The sequence below is a fragment of the Nansenia antarctica genome (assembly GCF_963989245.1).
Source record: "Nansenia antarctica genome assembly, chromosome: 17".
In the NCBI taxonomy this organism is placed as follows: Eukaryota; Metazoa; Chordata; class Actinopteri; order Argentiniformes; family Microstomatidae; genus Nansenia; species Nansenia antarctica.
Genome location: NC_137687.1, coordinates 27209963 through 27232462, shown reverse-complemented (window position 1 = coordinate 27232462; position 22500 = coordinate 27209963). Strand labels below are relative to the sequence as shown.

The 22500-nt window shown below is 47.0% G+C and overlaps 1 protein-coding gene across 1 annotated transcript in view; it reads right to left on the bottom strand.

Annotated features, from left to right (window-relative positions):
- The window catches only part of cacna1ea (calcium channel, voltage-dependent, R type, alpha 1E subunit a), a gene marked incomplete at its 3' end in the record, with an annotated part of 122910 nt that overhangs the window by 4519 nt on the left and 95891 nt on the right, over positions 1 to 22500 (bottom strand). Inside the window, exons 22-34 of the mRNA XM_080547424.1 lie at positions 19845 to 20009; positions 14125 to 14235; positions 13725 to 13805; positions 12788 to 12907; positions 12079 to 12144; positions 11843 to 11934; positions 11133 to 11304; positions 7454 to 7581; positions 3592 to 3688; positions 2492 to 2597; positions 2076 to 2183; positions 1099 to 1199; positions 1 to 68 (exon numbers count right to left, since the gene is read on the bottom strand). The exon at positions 1 to 68 is cut by the window's left edge and continues 39 nt beyond it. Coding sequence (XP_080403550.1) covers positions 1 to 68; positions 1099 to 1199; positions 2076 to 2183; positions 2492 to 2597; positions 3592 to 3688; positions 7454 to 7581; positions 11133 to 11304; positions 11843 to 11934; positions 12079 to 12144; positions 12788 to 12907; positions 13725 to 13805; positions 14125 to 14235; positions 19845 to 20009 — 1415 coding nt within the window. The remainder of the gene's footprint in view (positions 69 to 1098; positions 1200 to 2075; positions 2184 to 2491; positions 2598 to 3591; positions 3689 to 7453; positions 7582 to 11132; positions 11305 to 11842; positions 11935 to 12078; positions 12145 to 12787; positions 12908 to 13724; positions 13806 to 14124; positions 14236 to 19844; positions 20010 to 22500) is intronic.

The following is a 22500-nucleotide window of genomic DNA, read 5'->3' as shown; positions in this document are numbered from 1 at the left end:
TTGGCGCTACAGAGGATGTCCAGAGGCAGGGAGGAGGCATCCATCCGCTGGAACATAGGAGCATGTTTCTATAGAGGAGAGAGAGAGAGAGGGAGGGAGGGAGGGAGATAGAGAGGGGGGAGAGAGAGAGACAGAAGGGGTTTGTCTGGGTTATTGTGTGTGGATTGATAGCAAATTATTTAACTTCAATCCATTTAAATTGAGTCTAAAACACAATAAAACAAAAAAGTGAAAGTGTCTTTCACTTGAAAATACTTCCGAAGGCACTATACACCATAGCCATAGTCCTAACCCTAACCCTAACCCATAGTCCTAACCCTAACCCTAACCCATAGTCCTAACCCTAACCCTAACCCATAGTCCTAACCCTAACCCATAGTCCTAACCCATAGTCCTAACCCTAACCCATAGTCCTAACCCTAACCCATAGTCCTAACCCTAACCCATAGTTCTAACCCATAGTCCTAACCCTAACCCATAGTCCTAACCCTAACCCATAGTCCTAACCCTAACCCATAGTCCTAACCCTAACCCTAACCCATAGTCCTAACCCTAACCCTAACCCATAGTCCTAACCCTAACCCATAGTCCCAACCCTAACCCATAGTCCTAACCCTAACCCATAGTCCTAACCCTAACCCATAGTCCTAACCCTAACCCTAACCCATAGTCCTAACCCTAACCCATAGTCCTAACCCTAACCCATAGTCCTAACCCATAGTCCTAACCCATAGTCCTAACCCATAGTCCTAACCCATAGTCCTAACCCATAGTCCTAACCTTAACCCGTAGTCCTAACCCATAGTCCTAACCCATAGTCCTAACCTTAACCCGTAGTCCTAACCCATAGTCTTAACCCATAGTCCTAACCTTAACCCGTAGTCCTAAGCCATAGTCCTAACCCTAACCCATAGTCCTAACCCATAGTCCTAACCCATAGTCCTAACCCTAACCCATAGTCCTAACCCATAGTCCTAACCCATAGTCCTAACCCTAACCCATAGTCCTAACCCTAACCCATAGTCCTAACCCTAACCCTAACCCATAGTCCTAACCCTAACCCATAGTCCTAACCCTAACCATAGTCCAGTGCTGTACCTGTTCCTCCAGCTGCTGTCTGAGTTTCTTGGCTTTGCTCTGCTTGTAGTAGTCCATGATCATCATGGCTGCATAGATCTTCCCAATGGTCATGTGACTGGCTGGAGGAGGGGAGGGGGGGGGGGGAGGGGGTGGAGTAATGACACAGGTCACTTATGACATCACTCTTACAGCACATAGCAGACTCTTCCTCTGTCTGAGAGACATGCTCTTCAGGACCTGGTGTAACCACTACTATGGGTCTTCAGTCACTTTCACCGTAGACTAAATGGTAAATGGTAAATGGACTGCACTTATATAGCGCCTTTATCCAAAGCGCTTTATAACGTCCTCTCATTCACCCATTCACACACACATTCACACACCAATGGCGTGCCTGCTCACTGGAAGCAATTTGGGGTTCAGTGTCTTGCCCAAGGACACTTCGACATGCGGCCAGCCGGGGCTTGAACCTCCGATCTTCCAACCTTGCGATCATTAAACGGCAGCTCTACCTCCTGCACCATAGCCGCCCCAGACTAGACTAAAGACCCGTCTCTTCAGGTTACATTTTGACTGTCTCTCCTAAAGACCTCTTCGCCCAGCACTACCCCCTTATACAGTTCCTCTATTGTAAATAATAATAATAATAATAATAATAACATTTTTTATTTAAAAAAAAGAAGGAATCCTCTTGCTGTATTTTTAAATAATGTATGTAAAGCACTTTGAATTGCCCCTGTTGTATTACATGTGCTATACAAATAAACGTGCCTTGCCTTGCCTTCTAGCATTGTGACTGCTGATGATGAGCTAAAAGAGATTTTTTTTCTTATGATGACTGATGGAGAGATGATTCACTTCGCTTTAGACAAATGTATTAGTCGCTTTGATAAAGGCATCTGCTAAATGTAAAAAATGTAAATGAACGTCTGTTATAAGGGGGGTCAGTACCTTTATGAATGGGCTTGTGCAGGTATATGAAGGTGGGTCAGTACCTTTATGAATGGGCACCAGCACGTCCAGCGTCTTCTGAGAGAGGTGAGGCCAGATGATGCTGATCTCCTTCTGCAGGTCAGAGTCCATCTGCCCCCGGTCCTCCCCCCCTGAGACACACACTCACACACACACACACACACACACACACACACACACACGCACACACCACAGGAGGTGAGCTGTAAGTGTATTGATAGCATAGTTTGTTAGCCTGTTAGCCTGCCTGACCTCGTGCTATAGAGCTGTAAGTCTATTGATATCATGTTAGCCTGTTAGCCTGCCTGACCTCGTGCTGTGGAGCTGTAAGTGTATTGATAGCATGTTAGCCTGTTAGCCTGTCTGACCGCCTGACCTCGTGCTGTGGAGCTGTAAGTATTTTGATAGCATAGTTTGTTAGTCTGTTAGCCTGGCTGACCTCGTGCTATCTTGACCTCCAGGGCGGTGCGTATGAGGGCCATGAGGGTGGAGGTGAAGTGGACCGACATCTCCTGGTCCACGGGCATGTTCATCAGCACCAGCCTCTGGACCGCAGAGAGAGGCTAGGTTAGTCACACACAACCAGGACACAACCATGGGTGGGGGCGGGGGGTGGAGGGGGGTGGAGGGGACCTGTGACCCCAGCCTACATGCACACAGAGGGTATGAGAGGGCATTGCCACTGGGGGGACATTTGGGGGTGGGGGGTGGTGGATAGGGGGGTGGGCGATAGGGAATAGGGGGGGCGACGGATACAGTGCACACATGCAGACAGGTAGATGATAATGTCATCAAGACAGTGGTAGAGGAATGACGGATGCTGGTTGACGATAGGACAGTTTACTTTGCACAGGGTGGATCAACCAATCACATGTCAGCTTTTTTTGCTCTACAAACTGTCTCTCTCCGAGGTAGTCTGACTGACTTGGACAGAGATTTCCCACAAACAGCGACTAATTAATGAACACATAAAACAATCAATCAATTACTATTGTTCTCTGAGTCTGCCGAGTTGCAAAGCAATACAGAACAGCAAACACAGACAAAGCACAATGCTTATTCTTTTAATTACTTATTATTTCCTAATCTGCCAATTGAACAAAAAAACACCACACAAAAGCTGCAGGATTCATGATGAGTCATGATTTAACAAGCGATACACCAATTATCACAGACAGAAGTCATTTTAACACTTAAAACCTTTGCAGGTTACATTTTTAAATCTGGTTTCAATGATCTAATACAGTGTATATCTCTGTCTGTCTGTCTGTCTGTCCGTCTCTCTGTCTGTCCATCTGTCCGTCTCTCTGTCTGTCCGCCTGTCTGTCTGTCTGTCTGTCTGTCTGTCTGTCTGTCTGTGTCTGTCTGTCTGTCTGACTGTCGGTCTATGTATCTACCTTATAGTATATCTTAAAACCTTTGCAGGTTTAAAAAAGTCACAAAGAGTAAACATTTTAATTTTATCTGGCTTCAATTATCTAATACAGTGTCTGTCTGTCTGTCTGTCTGTCTGTCTGTCTGTCTGTCTGTGTAGTCTACCTTATAAGCCACTTTGGAGGGACATTTCTTCCCCAGGCCAAGAGGGGGCGACATGTTGGTCAACATCTCATACATGTCATTGTAATGAATACGCCCGCTGGGGGAGAGGAGGAGGAGGAGGAGGAGGAGGAGGAGGGAGTGATGAGGAAGAGGAGGAGGAGGAAGTGGGGAGCATTCCAGAGGAGGAGTGGAGGAGGAGGAAGAAAATAACAGGAGGAGGAGGGAGCATGACAAAAACAAACAGAAGAGGGGAGAGATATAAGAGAACAGGTTATTGTGACATCATTATGACATCATCACACAGAGGGAAGGAGAGAGCGGAACTATCAGAGAGGAGCGGAACCAGGAAGTGGTGTTTCTATGCAGTGTTGGCATAGAAACTTTGGGGTGTGTTTGACGGGGGGGTGTGTTTGGGGTCTGGTGGTGGGTGGTGGGTGAGGGTGTTGGGGGGGCAGCAAAGGGGTGGTGGTGGGGGGGGTGTAGTTGGGGTGTGGGGAGAGGGGAGGAGGGTGGGGGGGGGCACAGGAAGAAGGGCAGCAAAGGGGTGGTGTTGGGGGGGTTGTAGTTGGGGTGTGTGGGTGGGGGGGGGTGGGGGGGACCAAACCTTGCAGGCCACCCTGTAGGGGCAGTTCCTCCCAAAGCCCAGGGGGGGTGAGATAGTCCGCACTACTTTGTACATCTCCTTATAATGCATCCTTCCACTGGAGAGAAGAGACGTTAGTTAGACACACTGGAGAGAACACAGGTTAGTTAGACACACTGGAGAGAACACAGGTTAGTTAGACACACTGGAGAGAACACAGGTTAGTTAGACATACTGGAGAGAACACAGGTTAGTTAGACATACTGGAGAGAACACAGGTTAGTTAGACATACTGGAGAGAACACACTTTCATTAGACAAGCTGGACTGTTCACTGGACTTTCTTCATCATGTGATGTCATTCCTTGATAGCTGCAGACCTATCATGGACATTTAGCACTGTTTTAACACTAGAACAGCCATGCCTTTTTTACCCCCTCTTTACAATGCTCAAGCTGCTATTTACACACAACGACCACTAGTTGGCCGCTTGTAAATTAGCCTGCTTCCTACACAGAAAAACTACAAAATAGCTTTATACTAGCTTATCCTGATGTGATTTTGAAAATGTAAGGATACTGGGTGGTAGAACGCACATATGTAGGAAAAGTCAAGACAGGACTGAAGGGTCATGAAGGGTCATGAAATGTGATCGAGTGCAAAGATATAAAAAGTTTTTACTCACTTGGTCAAATGACCCCACCCATGGCTGTTCTAGTGTTAAAAGCAAAATCTACATACTGGACCATTAAACATAGAAATACAGCATCAGCGAAGAGAAGACGTTTTAGTTAAACACACACACACACACACACAGATTAAATATGTGACAGCAGCTGGGGAAAGCGGGAACAGGTCGCCAACCAACCGAAATGTTCAGACTTTTATTCTGAAAAATGTAAATACATTTCATACAATCAACGACACGCTCGCTAGTCAAGCCAAAACACTGCGATGCAATGGACTCGGTGAGTAATCCCCACTGCTACGTAGTTAACTAGAACACTACTTTACATTGTTAGCAGGCTCACAAAACAAGCTGTGTTAGTTGACTAGCGATGGTGTGTCAGTGATTTTCAACAATGTTGAAATGTATTTACATTTTTCAGAATAAAAGTCTGAACATTAAACCGGCTGCCGACTTGTTCCCGGTTTCACCAGCTGCTGTCACATATCACTACAGAGGGGCTGGAGAGGCTGCACTGTCTATAGATATGTGGGGAGCATGGCGCGTTCTGGCCTGCAAAGGGAGCCAGACTGTTGGTGGGGGACGGATGACGGTCTGATTATGGACAGGTGTCAGTAATCAGACTCGTTATCCAACTGGTCTATTTAACCTGTGTGTGTTTGTTCCCCCGGGGTAGTGAAGGAGGCGGGGAAAACCTGCCGAGGTGTTAGAGAGAGATGTTAGAGAGAGAGATGTTAGAGAGAGAGCGAGAGAGAGAGAGAGAGAGAGAGAGAGAGAGAGAGAGAGAGAGAGAGAGAGAGAGAGAGAGAGAGAGAGAGAGAGAGAGAGAGAGAGAGAGAGAGAGAGAGAGAGAGAGAGAGAGAGAGAGAGAGAGAGAGAGAGAGAGAGAGAGAGAGAGAGAGAGAGAGAGAGAGAGAGAGAGAGAGAGAGAGAGAGAGAGAGTCCCGAAAGGGGAGTCAGCGGCGTTTGAAGTCGCCGCAGCGGATTCCGAGAGGGGAAGCCGGTGGGCGTGACGGCCACGCACTGTACTTATTCTTTATTCTTTATTATTTTGAAAGACTCGCTCAGCACGTCAGTGACGTGGCTGAGCCGTGCTGTACGCAAATAAAAACATATTTACAGCCGTTCCTCTGTGCCGACCTCCCTCTGTGCCTAGAGACTCTTACAAGATACAAAATAGAATAGAAACCTGGAAAGCACAGTGTTAGATCTGGGCTGGAAGCCAAACACAGCATGCAGACATATTCAAGTTGTAAAAGAAAATCAGGGGAGGTGGTGGATTTTATCATATGGGGACAATTTTAGCATCTCCACAGCGTCAGTGACTTGGTAAAAATGTCATTGCATGTGTGCGTGCCCCCTCCCTCGCCCACAGTATTTTACTCAATATGCGCGAAACTAACTGTTAAAATAGCAGTAATACCACGTTCACTGATAAAATGACATAAGGGATGGAAAGGGGGGATGGCAGTTTTAGAAGGGGGATGATTTTGACCGTTTTTATTTCACACACACAGCACTCCTCAACTCGAGTGCTGACTGTGCCATGTTTTCACGTAAACATTGTAAGTTACAACTTCCAGGGCTGTTTAAGGTTACCCAGTATGAACATTAGAACAACTGTGACATAGTCAATAATTCATCCATATAATAGATGTATCTTTCATGCAGAACACAGAGGGTGTGTTACAGTGGCGGCCTGGGTGACTGTGAAGGGCTGGGTTGTGGTCTGCCGCAGGGTGGCTGTCCTGCACTGCTCCTGTACTCCATCTTTACTAACGACCTGCCACCTGCTTCCTGAAAATCAGGAAGTATACAAATGTACGCAGACCATTCTACACTGTATGATGCGGCAAATACTAGCGGAGAGCAAGACGTTTTTTTAGTTTTATCTCGCAATCGAGTTAAAAAGGGGGTCACAGCCGTTGAAGGCGACCCCGGAGCAATTAGGGGGTTCAGTGCCTTGCTCAGGGACACCTCGACACCACGTGGTCTGCCGGGGATTCAAACCGCTGCGAGCTGCCGACTTTGCGATCATTAGACGCCGACTCTACCAGCTGAGCCACAGCCGCCCCGACATAGCTTCCTGTATGCTGTGTGTGTGTGTGTATGTCATATAGCCTCCTGTATGTGTGTGTGTGTGTGTGTGTGTGTATGTCATATAGCCTCCTGTATGTGTGTGTGTGTGTGTGTGTGTGTGTGTGTATGTCATATAGCCTCCTGTATGTGTGTGTGTGTGTATGTCATATAGCCCCTGTGTGTGTGTGTGTGTATGTCATATAGCCTCCTGTATGTGTGTGTGTGTGTGTGTGTGTGTGTGTGTGTGTGTGTGCCATATAGCCTCCTGTATATGTGTGTGTGTGTGTGTGTGTGTGTCATATAGCCTCCTGTATGTGTGTGTGTGTGTGTGTGTGTGTATGTCATAGCCTCCTGTATGTGTGTGTGTGTGTGTGTGTGTGTGTGTGTGTGTGTCATATAGCCTCCTGTATGTGTGTGTGTGTGTATGTGTATGTGTGTGTGTGTGTGTGTGTATGTGTATGTCATATAGCCTCCTGTATGTGTGTGTGTGTATAACAGAGGGCTGTAACTCACAGGGCAGCCTTGTCGTATTCCCCCCAGATCCTGACAAACTCATCCAGGTGGTGGGGTCCCAGGATGGAGGAGTCCCTGGTCAGGTACTCAAAGTTATCCATGATCACTGCCACGAACAGGTTCAGCATCTGGAGAGGAGGCAGAGAGGGGCTAGTCAGTGTGTGTGTGTGTGTGTGTGTGTGTGTGTGTGTGTGTGTGTGTGTGTATGTGTTTGGTTGTGGATGTGTGTGTGTGTGTGTGTGTGTGTTTGGTTGTGGATGTGTGTGTATGTGTGTATGTGTGTGTGTGTGTGTGTGTTTGGTTGTGGATGTGTGTGTGTGTGTATGTGTGTGTGTGTGTGTGTATATATGTGTTTGGTTGTGGATGTGTGTTTGTGTGTGTGTGTGTGTGTGTGGCAACCAACACGCACACATACACACACTGCCCTGGTGTTGATGCTATGAGTGTGTGTGTGTGTGTGTTTATGTGTGTGTGTGTGTGTATGTGTGTGTGTGGATGTGGATGTGTTTGGTTGTGGATGTGTGTGTGTGTGTGTGTGTGTGTGGATGTGTGTGTGTGTGTGGATGTGTGTGTGTGTGTGTGTGTGTGTGTGTGTGTGTGTGGCAGCTAGGACTAGGACTAGAAGTAAATGAATGTATCAGAGCTTTCAAATCAAATTAACTCTGGAAATGAACTGAGATTGAAAAAAATACATTTTGTTCCTACAGGTATTTATTTTCACTTGATCAAGCATTTCCAATTTATTTCCAATTGGGAATTTAAACTGACTGAAATGAGATGGACCCCAACCAGTACTATGCTTCAAATCAAATCAAGTCAGATCAAAGTTTATTAACACATGTACAGTACAGGGTACAGCTGTGTATGGGACAATCAAATTGCTTATTATTATACCTCTCAACAGGGGAGTGAAATCAGGGGAGGCTGGTGGAGGTAGAAATCGGAGGACAGGCAATGGAACGGAATAAGCAATGGTATCAAACACGTGTGCTCTGATTCCTACCTCCACCAGCCTCCACCAGCCTCCACCAGCCTCCACCAGCCTCCACCAGCCTCCACTGAGTGAACTACAGTGGCTGCACCTTAACGGCTCCTCCTGAGACATTACTACCCCCAGCACTGTGTCTCCTAAGACACCTGCTTTTCCCCTATACTATGCCTCCTAAGACATCAACTGCCCCCCTTGTACTGTCTCTCTAGTGCCCCCCTGTACTGTCTCTCCAGTGTCTATTATTTAAAAAATCGTTCTTTCTTCTATCACGACAACTGCCAATGGCCCCTGGCCTGAGTTAGATTACTCTTCCTGCTACGACTGGTGAATTGATGATTCACTTGCTTAGTCTAATGTATCGATCGTAAGTCGCTTTTGGTATAAGGTGTCTGCTAAATGCCAAAAATGTAAATGTAAACTACAAGGATAAGACAACTAAAAATAGTCACAAAAACAAAAGATACAATCAATATTTTTAACAGTCGAACATATGTAGCTCGTCTAATGGATATATACATATATACACACATAATATATTATACTATACTGTATAAGTATACCTCTGGAAAATTCTAATTAAGAGACCACTGCAAAATGATCAGTTTCTCTGGTTTTACTATTTATAGGCATGTGTTTGAGTACATTTTACATTTTTGTTAATTCTTCCATTCTTGTTATTTATGTAGTCTTCAGTGAAGATAATATCATCATTGTTGCATTAAAGAAAATGTTCTCACAATTGTCCTGCTGGAAAAAACTATCCTCAGGAGTTGGGGAACATTGTCAGAGCAGAAGGAAGCAATTGGTCTTCCAGGACCATCATGTACGTGGCTTGACTGATGCGTCCTTCACAAAGACAAATCTGCCTGATTCCAGCCTTGCTGAAGCACCCCCAGATCATGGTAAATGGACTGCACTTATATAGCACCTTTATCCAAAGCGCTTTACAACGGCCTCTCATTCACCCATTCACACACACATTCACACACCAATGGCGGCAAGCGACCATGCAAGGCGCCGGGCCGCTCACTGGGAGCAATTTGGGGTTCAGTGTCTTGCCCAAGGACACTTCGACATGTGGCCAGCCGGGGCTCGAACCGCCGATCTGCCAACCTTGCGATCATTAGACGGCGGCTCTACCTCCTGCGCCACAGCCGACCCATCATCACCGATCCTCCACCAAATTTCACAGGGGGTGCGAGACACTGTGGCTTGTAGGCCTCTCCAGGTCTCCGTCTAACCATTAAACGACCAGGTGTTGGGCGAAGCCTCCAGTCCTCTACGGTCCAATCCTTCTGGTCCTTGGCTCAGCCTGGCTCTGCTTCTCATTGAGGAAGGGCTTTTTTCTAGCTTTGCATGACCCCTTCTTCTTCGGCGTATGGGTTGTTGTTTCCTCTCCACTCCACCAGGCTCGGGGCCGAGGGGCTACCCTTTTACCACCCCGAGACCTGGTTGAGGGGCTCACCCGGGCTATATTTCTGGACACCCCTCCAGAAGCCACGTCATCGTCTCGTCATCTAATACCGACAGACCATGCATCCCTTTGGGTGGGTGGTACACCGGGCAATCCAGGATAACATGGTCTGCGGTTTGGTCCTAAGGCTTTGCATGACCCCTAAGAGTCTGTTTGAAACCGTCCTCGCCGTGCACTTCACCCCAGCTGCCTTTTGCCATTCTTTTCGTAGGTCATTTGATGTCATCTTACGGTTGTTGAGTGACGTTAGAATGAGTCGGCGGTCATCCTGGTCAGTGGAGAGTCGTCTTCGCCCTCCGGTCTGTCTGTAGCTTTGTCGTCCCCAATGTCTGCTGCTTGACCTTGTGCTTATGAACTGCCGTCTTTGACATTAAGAATGGAAGCGACCTGACGCTCACTTGATTGATTGATTGATTGAAAACTTTATTAGAAGATTTGCAGAAGTAGGTACATGAAAGTACATATTACATACAAGGTCAACTAAAAGGATAAAAACCCAAGAAAGCCACTGGCTTATTTCAATTGGGGTCCTTGATTTTCAATTCATCGTTACATGTAAGACAGACAGGGGAAAAAAAAAACAACTAGTACTATCTACACGATAATACAGACAAATAACTATTACTATCTACAGGATAAAAAATACATCCATCATGGGAAGAACAATACTAGATATACAATACAACAAAACATCAGGTATGTACAGCGGGTAGGACAGGTGGGGACATACACCACAGGTGGGGGCGGGGGACAAAACATAAAGTATGTACAGTGGGTAGTTCGGGTCTTTTAATCTGATCACTGTGTCACTGTGTCCCTCTGCCAGTAAAGACAGAATTATTTAACCCTTTTTTTCCTCACTCAAACTTGTACAAAAACTCGGTGTAGTTGGACTGACTTATATAGCGCCTCTATCCAAAGCGCTTTACAACGGCCTCTCATTCACCCATTCACACACACATTCACACAGCAATGAAGGCAAGCTACCATGCAAGGCGCCGGCCCCACTCACTGGGAGCAATTTGGGGTTCAGTGTCTTGCCCAAGGACACGTCGACATGTGGCCAGCCGGGGCTCGAACCGCCGATCTGCCAACCTTGCGATCATTAGACGGCGGCTCTACCTCCTGCGCCACAGCCGCCCCTATACAGTATATATAGATACAGTACATATTTATATATTTCTATCTAGACTGTTGGCGTTTGTCCGTCTCACCAGGAAGGAGCTGAAGAAGATGAAGGAGACAAAGTAGAAGTAAGCGAAGTCCGTCCCACAGCCCAGACCCTCCTGGTCCGGCGCCGCCGGGGGGAGGAAGGGGTCCTGCTCACACTGACGACCCTCCAGGCAGGACAGCATGATCTCCTGCCACGACTCCCCCGTGGCACTCCTACACACACACACACACACACACACACACACACACACACACACACACGCACACAGAGACACACACACACACACACACACGCGCGCACAGAGACAGACACACACACACACATACACACACATGCACATGCGCGCACACACACACACACACACACGTGCGCGCACACACACACAGAGACACACACACACACGCGCACACACACACACGCACACACACACGCACACACACACGCACACGCACACGCACACGCACACACACAGACACAGACACACACACACACACCGATCAAATCGTCACACTATCATAGGCCTCCTCTAAGACATCTGGTCACATCACATGACATCACGTCTACCATCTGTATGCTGTCAGCCTTCACTGTTCAGGCCAGGGGAGGCTGGTGGAGGCAGACATCGGAGCGCGGGCCCATTGTGAAACACTTCATTGTTTTCAGGGTATCCCATATGTAAACAGATACATCTTTAATTTTGCCCTTTGACCCTTGACCCCTGACCTGCAGGAGGCCCTGCTAGCAGCGTACCTGAACAGCAACATCAAAGCACCGAAGAAGGACTTGAAGTTGTTGTGTTGGTTGATCTGAGTCTCCTCGTTCAGCTTGATGTTCCCAAACACCTGGTGGTGCACACAGACACAGCAATGGCTCATGGGAAATGTAGTCTTTTATGAGTCATGTACAGTAAATGAGGATGTTGTAATGGGTGGGTTATTGTGATCGTGTGCCCCAGAGGATGCTGGGTAGCTCAGGCGTTACTGTACCTGCATCCCGATGATGGCGTATATGAAGAAGAGCATGGCGATCAGGAGACACACGTAGGGCAGGGCCTGGAACACACACACACACACACACACACACACACGCACACACACACACACACACATAGACACAAACACACACATACGCATAAACACACACGCATAAACACACACACACACACACACGCACACACACGCACATTGTTATCATCAACACCAGGGCAGTTTGTGTATGTGTGCATGTTGGTTATGTGTGTGTGTTTGTGTTTGTGTTTGTGTGTACGTGTTTGTGTGTATGTGTGTGTGTGTGTGTGTGTGTGTACCAGCACCTTAAAGGACTGTACGTAGGTCCAGAGGAGGATGGTGTGTGTGTGAGTGTATGTGTGTGTGTGTGTGTGTGTGTGTAGCACCTTAAAAGACTGTACGAAGGTCCAGAGGAGGATGGTGTGTGTGTGTGTGTGTGTGTGTGTGTGTGTGTGTAGAACCTTAAAAGACTGTACGAAGGTCCAGAGGAGGATGGGGATGGTGTGTGTGTGTGTGTGTGTGTGTGTGTGTAGCACCTTAAAGGACTGTACGAAGGTCCAGAGGAGGATGGTGTGCGTGTGTGTGTGTGTGTGAGTGTGTGTGTGTGTGTGTAGCACCTTAAAGGACTGTACGAAGGTCCAGAGGAGGATGGTGTGTTTGTGTGTGTGTGTGTGTGTGTGTGTAGCACCTTAAAGGACTGTACGAAGGTCCAGAGGAGGATGCGGATGGTGTAGCCCTGCCTCAGCAGCTTGATGAGCCGCGCCGCACGGAACAGCTTCAGGAAGCTCATGTTGAAGGTCTGGAGCCGCTGCAGGGGGGGAGAGGGGACAGAGGGGGACAGAGGGGGTCAGAGGGGGACAGAGGGGACAGAGGGGACACAGGGACTAAGGACGGGCAGGATCTGTTCACACCACGCATCACAACAAGCGTGTCCTCCGATTTATTTATTTTAATTTGTATTTATTGGATAGAGATGGTGAAGATAGACAAGAAGGTAAGGAGAAGAGGGCATGTCAGCAGGGCATGGGCCGGATTCGAACCCATGCCGACTTGGGCATAATGTGCACTGTAGATCGTGGTGCTAAACCACTGGATCACCCCAGGCCACGTTCTCCGATTTCTACCTTCCATCAGCCTCCCCCCCCCCCCCCCCTCCTGCTTCTAATCCTTCAAACCATCTTTCACACATCACGTAACTGGACTGGGTTGTTGTTTTACGGTTGTAACAGTTGTGGTCATTGAGTTAACACTAGAACAGAAGCCGTGCCTTTTTTACCTACTATAAGAGTAACGCCTTGGGGGTCAAATGACCATAGGCTTTACAATGGGAAGCTGCTATTTACACACAACGACCACTAGTTGACCGGCCTTTAAATTAAAGCCTGCTTCCTACACAGAAACACTGCAAAATAGCTTTATACTAACTTATCCTGATGTGATTTTGAGAATGTAAGGATGCTGGGTGGTAGAACGCACATATCTAGGAAAAGTCATGAAAGGAGGGTCCTGAAATTTGATCGGGTGCAAAGATATATAAAAGAAAAATTACTCACAGGGTGAAATGACCCCACCCACGGCTGTTCTAGTGTTAAGTGTTGATACAGAGTCATGTGATGTTACTGTACCTGCAAGTCCACCACAATCTCTGTGATGCTGCCCAAAACTGTGATGAAGTCGAATATGTTCCACGTGTCTCGAAAGTAGTTCTGTAGAATTGGGGAATAAAACCACATAGAACTTCAGTCAGTGGATACTATTGCTAATGCTAATTGCTAATACGCAGTACTCCTAATGCTTCTTGGTAATACTTAGTAGGCCTACTGCCAATGCTAATTGCTAACACTTCATACTGCTAATGCTAATTGCTAATACCTGGTACTCCTAAAGCTAATTGGTAATACTTCATACTGCTAACGCTTGTTGTGAATACCTAATACTGCTAATGCTAAATGCTAATGCTTAGCACTGCCAATGATGAATCACAACTATGCATTATTATCAGTAGGTTTTGAACCCTCTGCTCACCAGGAAACCGAAGGCCACGACCTTGAGGACACACTCGATGGAGAAGAGGACAGTGAAGGCCGTGTTCAGGTGCTTCAGGACGGCGTCGTAGGCTGGAGGGGCGGAGTAATACTGCAACACACACAGGAAGAAGCAGGGAGGAGGGAGGACGACCAATCAGACCCAGACCCATCAACACCAGACCACTCAACACCAGATTAATCAACGCCAGACCACTCAACACCAGAACACTCAACACCAGATTAATCAACGCCAGACCACTCAACACCAGAACACTCAACACCAGATTAATCAACGCCAGACCACTCAACACCAGAACACTCAACACCAGATTAATCAACGCCAGACCCATCAACACCAGACCACTCAACACCAGAATAATCAACGCCAGACCACTCAACACCAGAACACTCAACACCAGATTAATCAACGCCAGACCACTCAACACCAGAACACTCAACACCAGATTAATCAACACCAGACCACTCAACACCAGAACACTCAACACCAGATTAATCAACACCAGACCACTCAACACCAGAACACTCAACACCAGATTAATCAACACCAGACCACTCAACACCAGAACACTCAACACCAGATTAATCAACGCCAGACCCATCAACACCAGAACACTCAACATACTCTACCATACTCTACTATACTCTACCATACTCTACTATACTCTACTATACTCTACCATACTCTACCATACTCTACTATACTATACCATACTCTACTATACTCTACCATACTCTACTATACTATACTATACTCTACTATACTCTACTATACTCTACTATACTCTACTATACTCTACTATACTCTACTATACTCTACCATACTATACCATACTCTACTATACTCTACTATACTCTACTATACTCTACTATACTCTACTATACTCTACTATACTCTACTATACTCTACTATACTCTACTATACTCTACTATACTCTACCATACTCTACTATACTCTACTATACTATACTCTACTATACTCTACTATACTCTACCATACTATAATATACTCTACTATACTATACCATACTCTACTATACTCTACCATACTATACCATACTCTACTATACTCTACTATACTCTACCATACTCTACTATACTCTACTATACTCTACCATACTATACTATACTCTACCATACTATACCATACTCTACTATACTCTACCATACTCTACTATACTCTACCATACTCTACTATACTCTACCATACTATACTATACTATACTCTACTATACTCTACTATACTCTACTATACTCTACTATACTCTACTATACTATACTATACTCTACTATACTCTACCATACTCTACTATACTCTACCATACTCTACTATACTCTACTATACTCTACTATACTATACTATACTATACTCTACTATACTCTACTATACTATACTATACTATACTATACTATACTCTACTATACTCTACTATACTCTACCATACTATACTATACTCTACTATACTCTACTATACTCTACCATACTCTACTATACTCTACCATACTCTACTATACTCTACTATACTATACTATACTCTACTATACTCTACTATACTCTACCATACTCTACTATACTCTACCATACTATACTAGTGCTGTCCCAAACGACTATTTTTCTAACGATTAATCTAGCGGTTATTTTATCGATTATTCGATTAGTCTAACGACTAATTTATCGATAAGTCTAACGATAATTTTTGTACTGTAAAAAAAAATAAAAAAAATAACGTATTTGTCTCCACCTCACTGCTATGTTTAGCCAACTTGAATGCCAACATGGCCATTTAGAAGTCTGTCCATCACCACAACACATAGCTAGCTAACGTTACTCTCGCTGCTATGTTATGATTAGCTAAATTGATGCTAACGTAGCATGCGAGCTACGAGCTAGATAACGTACAGTAGGTGCTCGCACCACAATGACAATAGGCTACCGTAGCTAGCCAGCTACATAGCTAACGTTACTAACACCAGAAGACAAGACATACGAACTGTGGTGAGCTACATTGCTTGTGTAACATTAGCTAGTAGCTATCCATTTTTCACTCATACACTTAATTGTCTCGCCTGGTAAAATAAAGGTTTAAAAAAAAAAAAAAAAAAAAAAAAAAAAACGCCATTTTGTTTATTTACGACTACCCGACGCATATTACGCTAACCGACGTATTGACGTAGTCGATGACGTCGACGACGTCGAATAATCGTAACAGCCCTATACTATACTATACTCTACTATACTCTACCATACTATACTATACTCTACTATACTCTACTATACTCTACCATACTCTACTATACTCTACTCTACTATACCATACTATACCATACTCTACCATACTCTACTATACTCTACTATACTCTACCATACTCTACTATACTCTACTATACTCTACTATACTATACTATACTCTACTATACTCTACCATACTATACCATACTCTACTATACTCTACCATACTCTACTATACTCTACTATACTCTACTATACTATACTATACTCTACTATACTCTACCATACTATACCATACTCTACTATACTCTACTATACTCTACTATACTCTACCATACTATACCATACTCTACTATACTCTACTCTACTATACCATACTATACCATACTCTACCATACTCTACTATACTCTACTATACTCTACCATACTCTACTATACTCTACTATACTCTACTATACTATACTATACTCTACTATACTCTACCATACTATACCATACTCTACTATACTCTACCATACTCTACTATACTCTACTCTACTATACCATACTATACCATACTCTACCATACTCTACCATACTCTACCATACTCTACTATACTCTACTATACTCTACTATACTCTACTATACTCTACCATACTCTACTATACTCTACTATACTCTACTATACTCTACTATACTCTACTATACTCTACCATACTCTACTATACTCTACTATACTCTACTATACTCTACCATACTCTACTATACTCTACTATACTCTACTATACTCTACCATACTCTACTATACTCTACTATACTCTACTATACTCTACCATACTCTACTATACTCTACCATACTCTACTATACTCTACTATACTCTACTATACTCTACTATACTCTACTATACTATACCATACTCTACCATACTCTACTATACTCTACTATACTCTACCATACTATACCATACTCTACGATACTCTACCATACTCTACTATACTCTACTATACTCTACTATACTCTACTATACTATACCATACTATACTATACTATACTCTACTATACTCTACTATACTCTACCATACTCTACTATACTCTACCATACTCTACTATACTCTACTATACTCTACCATACTCTACTATACTCTACCATACTCTACTATACTCTACTATACTCTACTATACTCTACTATACTCTACCATGCTCTACCATACTCTACCATACTCTACTATACTCTACTCTACCATACTCTACTATACTCTACTATACTCTACTATACTCTACTATACTCTACTATACTCTACTATACTCTACTATACTCTACCATATCATACCATACTCTACCACACCAGCTCCGCACTACCTCACTAGCTCTATTCTCTGTGAGGTTGGTGGTCACAGTGTGATGGAAGATTCCTCCTGGACATAAATAGCAGTGAGGCTATAAAAAGCAGACGTCCCTGCGAGCTGAGCAGGAGATGTAATGAGGTGGTGTTAAATACTAGCAGGTGGATAAAAGATCAATATTTAATACCGCATGAGTCATCCTGTCTGGACGGCCCGTGTAACCGTCGGGTCTGGGGAGAAATACTGGAAAAAACCCAGAGCCTCAGAACAGGGGAGGCTGGGGGAGGTAGAACACCAGGGGAGGCTGGGGGAGGTAGAACACCAGGGGAGGCTGGGGAAGGTAGAACACCAGGGGAGGCTAGGGAAGGTAGAACACCAGGGGAGGTAGAACACCAGGGGAGGCTGGTGGAGGTAGAACACCAGGGGAGGCTGGGGAAGGTAGAACACCAGGGGAGGCTAGGGAAGGTAGAACACCAGGGGAGGCTGGGGGAGGTAGAACACCAGGGGAGGCTGGGGGAGGTAGAACACCAGGGGAGGCTGGGGGAGGTAGAACACCAGGGGAGGCTGGGGGAGGTAGAACACCAGGGGAGGCTGGGGGAGGTAGAACACCAGGGGAGGCTGGAGGAGGTAGAACACCAGGGGAGGCTGGGGGAGGTAGACCACCAGGGGAGGCTGGGGGAGGTAGAACACCAGGGGAGGCTGGAGGAGGTAGAACACCAGGGGAGGCTGGGGGAGGTAGAACACCAGGGGAGGCTGGGGGAGGTAGAACACCAGGGGAGGCTGGGGGAGGTAGAACACCAGGGGAGGCTGGGGGAGGTAGAACACCAGGGGAGGCTGGTGGAGGTAGAACACCAGGAGGAGGCTGGGAGAGGTAGAACACCAGGGGAGGCTGGGGGAGGTAGAACACCAGGGGAGGCTGGGGGAGGTAGAACACCAGGGGAGGCTGGGGGAGGTAGAACACCAGGGGGAGGCTGGTGGAGGTAGAACACCAGGGGGAGGCTGGTGGAGGTAGAACACCAGGGGAGGCTGGGGGAGGTAGAACACCAGGGGAGGCTGGGGGAGGTAGAACACCAGGGGAGGCTAGTGGAGGTAGAACACCATGGGAGGCTGGGGGAGGTAGAACACCAGGGGAGGCTGGGGGAGGTAGAACACCAGGGGAGGCTGGGGGAGGTAGAACACCAGGGGAGGCTGGGGGAGGTAGAACACCAGGGGAGGCTGGTGGAGGTAGAACACCAGGGGAGGCTGGCGGAGGTAGAACACCAGGGGAGGCTGGTGGAGGTAGAACACCAGGGGAGGCTGGGGGAGGTAGAACACCAGGGGAGGCTGGGGGAGGTAGAACACCAGGGGAGGCTGGGGGAGGTAGAACACCAGGGGAGGCTGGCGGAGGTAGAAATACGGAGGACGGGCTCATTGTAACACATGGAATGGAATGAAGAGCGGTATCAAACACTAGTGTTCCTGATTTAATTCCATGCATCGCACTGAGCCCGTCCTCCGATTTCTACCTCCGCCAGCCTCCACTGACCTGTACCGCTAGACACTAGGAGAGAGAGAGGAACATGAGGCCTATGTTACTGTCTGGGTTTGAACCTTTAGACGCCGTTTAGCTGACGCTTTTATGCAAAGCGACTTACACTGCAGTGAGTGCATACATTTTTCAGTAGATATGGTCCCAGCAGGAATCGAACACACATCCTAAGCATTGTTAGCACCCTGCTCTAGCAACTGACCCACCGAGGAACCTGCGTTGTCGACGCCCCACAGAGCTAAAGCCTATAGGCATCGGACCACCTCTGCTACGCATCCACGGGTGACCCGAGACAGAGATAGGTTACTATGGCAACAGGCCGCATCGAAACTTAACTGACACCCAAACAGACCAAACCTACCAGCCGACGTCATCAATCAAAGCGTAGAGATGAGGTTATACAATAATACAACTATTGATGAGGTGTTAATGAATAGACATGTACTATAGTTAGTCATCGATATTACGAATGCAGCCATGGTCAAACACCTGATGTAATGACTCGAGACATTACCTTGTAATCATCACTCCCCTCTTCCTCCTCCCCCTCCCCAACGCCCCTCCCCTCCCTCCCCCCCCCCTCCCCACACACACACCCCATCCTCCTCCTCCTCACCTTCATCATCAGTACGATGGTGTTGAGAGCGATCATGGCCAGCACGGTGTACTCGAACTGGGGCGACACCACAAAGTGCCACAGCCGGTACTGGAAGGTGTGCCGGTTCTGGGGCATGTAGCGGGTCAGGGGCTTGGCGCTGATGGCAAAGTCTATACAGGCCCTCTGGAGGGAGGAGGGAGGAGGGAAGGATGGAGGATGGAGGGGAGGAGAGAGGGAGGGAGGGATGGAGGATGGAGGGGAGGAGGGAGGGATGAGGGGAGGAGGGAGGGAGGGAGGGAGGAGGAATCAGGAAGTAAGGAAAGGGAGGAGTGAAGGAGGGGAGGAGGGAGAGAGGGAAGGGAGGAGTGAGAAGAGGGAGGAGGGAGGTGAAGGAGAAGGGGGGAGGGAGGGAGAGAGGAGGGAGGGAGGGAGGATGGAGGGGAGGAGGGAGGGATGAGGGGAGGAGGGAGGGAGGGAGGGAGGAGGAATCAGGAAGTGAGGAAAGGGAGGAGTGAAGAAGGGGAGGAGGGAGGGAGGGAAGGGAGGAGTGAGAAGAAGGAGGAGGGAGGTGAAGGAGAAGGGGGGAGGGAGGGAAGAGGGAAGAAGGTTGGGGAAGGAAGGAAGATAGAAAGAAAGGATGGGAGGGACGACGGGAATAAAGAAAGGAGAGATGTGAGGAGGGAGGAGGAGAGTGAAGGAAGGAGGGAGGGGAGGAGGGAGGTGAGGAGGGAAGAAGGTAGATGGAAAGAAAGAAAGTTTAGGAGGGAGCAGGGAAAGAGGGATGGAGGGAGGGGAGGAAGGAGAGATGGAGGGAAGGAAGAAAGAAAGGTTAAAACACTTTGTTGAACAGTAAAAAAGGAAAGGATATTCCAACACCTGTATCTAGATCAAATTAGATTCAACTTTATTGCCAGTATAGTACAAAAAAATGCAGTTTAGCATCTAACCAGAAGTGCAAATAGTGATATAAGAACAAGATATAAAAAACATGACAATGATAGTGATAGGTACAGTAAGGCATGTACGGTAGTTTAGAGGTATATACAGTTATGAGCTATGTACAGTTCAGGTAGCTTATACAGTGTGGTATCTTATGTACAGTTTAATCTAGCTCAGAAAACACCTTTTTATTTTTTCTGAGTGGGGCAGTCCACTCATATTTTTCATTTTATTGGACAGATACAGTGAAGACAGACAGGAAAGTAAGGAGAAGAAGGGAGAGAGGGCATGTCAGCAGGGCATGGGCCGGATTCCTGACATGGGCATAATGTGTGCACTGTAGAGTACGCGGTACTAGACCACTGGACCACCCCAGGCCATGGTGCTAGACCACTGGACCACCCCAGGCCATGGTGCTAGACCACTGGACCACCCCAGGCCATGGTGCTAGACCACTGGACCACCCCAGGCCATGGTGCTAGACCACTGGACCACTCCAGGCCATGGTGCTAGACCACTGGACCACCCCAGGCCATAGTGCTAGACTTATGGACCACCTCAGGCCATGGTGCTAGACCACTGGACCACCCCAGGCCATGGTGCTAGACCACTGGACCACCCCAGGCCATGGTGCTAGACCACTGGACCACTCCAGGCCATGGTGCTAGACCACTGGACCACCCCAGGCCATGGTGCTAGACCACTGGACCACCTCAGGCCATGGTGCTAGACCACTGGACCACCTCAGGCCATGGTGCTAGACCACTGGACCACCCCAGGCCATGGTGCTAGACCACTGGACCACCCCAGGCCATGGTGCTAGACCACTGGACCACCCCAGGCCATGCTACTAGACCACAGGACCACTCCAGGCCATGGTGCTAGACCACTGGACCACTCCAGGCCATGGTGCTAGACCACTGGACCACCCCAGGCCATGGTGCTAGACCACTGGACCACTCCAGGCCCACAGAAAACGCCTTTCTTCAGACTGAGGAAGGTAACCGCATCAGTCAGGCAGCCATCTTTGAAGTGGCCACATTCCTTGTTACGGCACACACTTCTGGGAACATACAGGTCAATATTGGTGGAGGGATATCGTGAGGTGTGATCTGACAGGGGGGATCTCTCAACCCTCTTCACGTGTGTTTAGCGGGAATTCCCATCATCCTGTGGTCCTGTCTGCGTGTCCACGGCCTAACACACGTGAGGGGGTTGGGTCCTGAAGCCTGGTGGAGGTCATTTGTATATCAGCCCAATAGAGCTCTCAGGTCTTTTGCTAGCCTATCAGCCCAATAGAGCTCTCAGGTCTTTTGCTAGCATATCAGCCCAATAGAGCTCTCAGGTCTTTTGCTAGCCTATCAGCCCAATAGAGCTCTCAGGTCTTTTGCTAGCCTATCAGCCCAATAGAGCTCTCAGGTCTTCTGTCGCTGGTTTTCTCTGTGTACCACATTTACAAAAGATTGTGGAATGCACTGTCAGTTTACATTAGATGCAACCTTAGCACATATTATGTTCAAGTCAAGACTGAAAACCCATCTTTTTCTGATTATATAATGATTGGAGCACTTTGAGCTGCAACGTTTGCAGGAAAAGCACTATACAAATAAAAGTTATTATTATTATTATTATTATTTGAAGCCTGGGCCGGGTCATCTGAAGCCGGGTCATTTGCATGTGTCCGCTACATTCCTCTAGCCCAGCGGGGTCACTGACAGCTACACTGGGCTGTTGT